The following is a 2,337-nucleotide window of genomic DNA, read 5'->3' as shown; positions in this document are numbered from 1 at the left end:
TTTAACTGAGCAATTGGGACGGACTCAATGAAGTCGAGTAGCACGTCTAGATTGCGTTTGAAGTTGGCAATCCCCTCCATATTGAGCTTCTTGACAGTTGATCCACTCAAAATCTGCTCCAGCGACTTGGCCAGATAGCTGCACGACGCAAAGTGCACAGCTTCTTGGACTGCTGGGGGCAGTTGACCCAGTTGTGCAAATGTTACTTTGAGATAGTTGATGAGATCCCACATGGAAGGGTCTGGTTGTGTCAGAACAGTGCTTGGAGTCCAGTTGAGATAGTAGAAACTCGAGAGCAGCTCGTCAATCTTCTTCAACTGGAATGATACAACACATTAGCCTAGCATTGAATATACTCAGTAGATAGAAGTATACGTACCATCAGTTCGCAGACCATATCTTGCGCTCTCGTGGTTGTGCTATCGAATTTCTTCTTAGCTGCAGCCTTACTCAACAGCAGTCGACTGGAGCAAGGCTTCACCAGTTGAGTGTTCGCTCCACGAAGCGTGTTGCTGACACTGTAGCCATACGTCCGTGCTTCCCAGGCTTCCGTCTGCACCTTGACGTGTTCTTCAAAGCGATCACAGGCGCAAGCCAAGAACGACGCGTTCGTGCCCATCATAACAGCCTACAACACAAAAGAGATTAAATTTTTGGCATATTGTAGCCAAATCTGTCACTACTTTACCGTCGAAACTTGGAGATCTGTGTGTTGATCGATCACTTGGTTTAACGTGTCGTTCAGAAACGTCAGCGCCTCGATCGTGTCATCTCGCACCCACTCGCCCCAGTCGTCGATGTTCAAATAACTAGACCACAACAAAAAAATGTAAATAATTATGGTAAACCCAGTTGTTTTTAAGCAACACTCTACATTCATACCGCTCATAGTCGAACATCATCTGGACCAGCGCTTCAATACTCGTGCAGCTCTTGACGACAACCTAGCAGCCAGAAGATATACACGTCAGTAATTACCACGAATTAAGCACGAATAATCACACGTACGCTTGTAAACGGCAGCACAACTGGATCTGCTGTAAGGTCGATATTTTTCAACAAGCGTCCTTCTTCCTTCTCCAGTCCACAGCATCGCAAAGTCTAAAAGCACAGCATATAATAACTCCTTAGAATACCACAAAAAAAACCAGTTATTCGGAACATACCGCTCGAAGCTGTTCAGAAGAGACTTGGACGCGCGCGAATGTATCGCTGAACATAAATTCTTGAAGTTTTCTGCAGTCAAAGCGCCATGCACCTGTAAATATTCCTAGATAAATCGCCATCCTTGTAGTGTTCACGTACTTCTTCGTATCTGCCATAATTGCGCTTCGGAAATGCGCCCCCAAACGCCGAAAAGTATCAAACATCAGCGTCGAGTTGTACTCGTGCACTTCATCGCTCAGCGTTCGTGCACACATGATCGCTCTAAGCTTGATGTCGAGAATGGTAGTCGGCACGTTGATGCTCAAGACGGAGGTCGACACAATTCCACACAAACTCTGCATCACGAGATGGAAAATCCCATTGATTTCCTTCTTGGACAACAAGGCCGCATCGGAATATCGCCACAACAAGTGCTCAAGACAAAAAGACCCTGTCAACTTCTTGAACAGCTCTTCGTGCTGAGCTACAAACTTCTCCGGTGTGATCGCAGTAACTGCACCTCTCATAAACGACGTCAGCTGCAGTTGAGGCTGTAAAAACACAAAAAATGTTAGTAAGCCGTAATTGTCGCCTATAAAAGATATTTTTGCCTCTTTACCAAGCGGTTGGCATTGTAGAACGCAGCCAGTTCAGGCACTTGACTCATGACGCGGAAGACGTGCAGGATTCTCAGCATCGGCGACAATTGTGCTAGAGCTGTTTTCATGTAGTTTGAGTGAATATTACTGCGTTCGCGTAAAGTATCAGCGTCGGAATTGAAGACTCGGATCGACGGAAGCTTGAACGAATCTTCGCTCACTAGAGATCTCCCCGAGTTGGCTGGACTCAGCGAGGCTCGAGGACTGGTGGGAACGTTGTCATTGCTACTTGATCTCCCAAGCACAGGAGCATGACCGCTCTTCTCTAAAACATCTTGTTCGTAATATTGCTCGCTGATTTGGTTCTCCAGTCGATGAATAGCTGCTTCACCAATAGACTAGAAGAAAAAGAAATTTAGTCCATATTTCATATCAAAGTTGACTTTTTTCATACCAGAGACGCCGCTCGAACACCTTCCAGCCACATTGAAGCATTTCGTTTGGCTTCGTCCTTGATGGTTCGCATAGCGACGTGCATCCAGTCGCTCATGCGTTGTGGGAATAGTCGACCCTAAAAAATTTGGGAATTTAA

The 2,337-nt window shown here is 46.0% G+C and overlaps 1 protein-coding gene across 1 annotated transcript in view; it reads right to left on the bottom strand.

The window, feature by feature from the left end:
* Positions 1-2,295, bottom strand: part of PPTG_16725 (hypothetical protein) — a gene marked incomplete at both ends in the record, with an annotated part of 4,356 nt that extends 2,061 nt beyond the window's left edge. Inside the window, 9 exons of the mRNA XM_008914491.1 lie at positions 25-317; positions 380-628; positions 689-809; positions 883-944; positions 1,009-1,101; positions 1,167-1,236; positions 1,306-1,697; positions 1,766-2,143; positions 2,200-2,295. Of these exons, the coding sequence (XP_008912739.1) occupies positions 25-317; positions 380-628; positions 689-809; positions 883-944; positions 1,009-1,101; positions 1,167-1,236; positions 1,306-1,697; positions 1,766-2,143; positions 2,200-2,295 (1,754 nt within the window). The remainder of the gene's footprint in view (positions 1-24; positions 318-379; positions 629-688; positions 810-882; positions 945-1,008; positions 1,102-1,166; positions 1,237-1,305; positions 1,698-1,765; positions 2,144-2,199) is intronic.
* Positions 2,296-2,337: the final 42 nt, after the last annotated feature.

The sequence above is a fragment of the Phytophthora parasitica genome (genome assembly GCF_000247585.1).
Source record: "Phytophthora parasitica INRA-310 unplaced genomic scaffold supercont2.60, whole genome shotgun sequence".
NCBI lineage: Eukaryota > Oomycota > Peronosporomycetes > Peronosporales > Peronosporaceae > Phytophthora > Phytophthora nicotianae.
The sequence above is the reverse complement of the archived record's forward strand: the minus strand, read 5'-3'. Positions and strand labels throughout refer to the sequence as shown.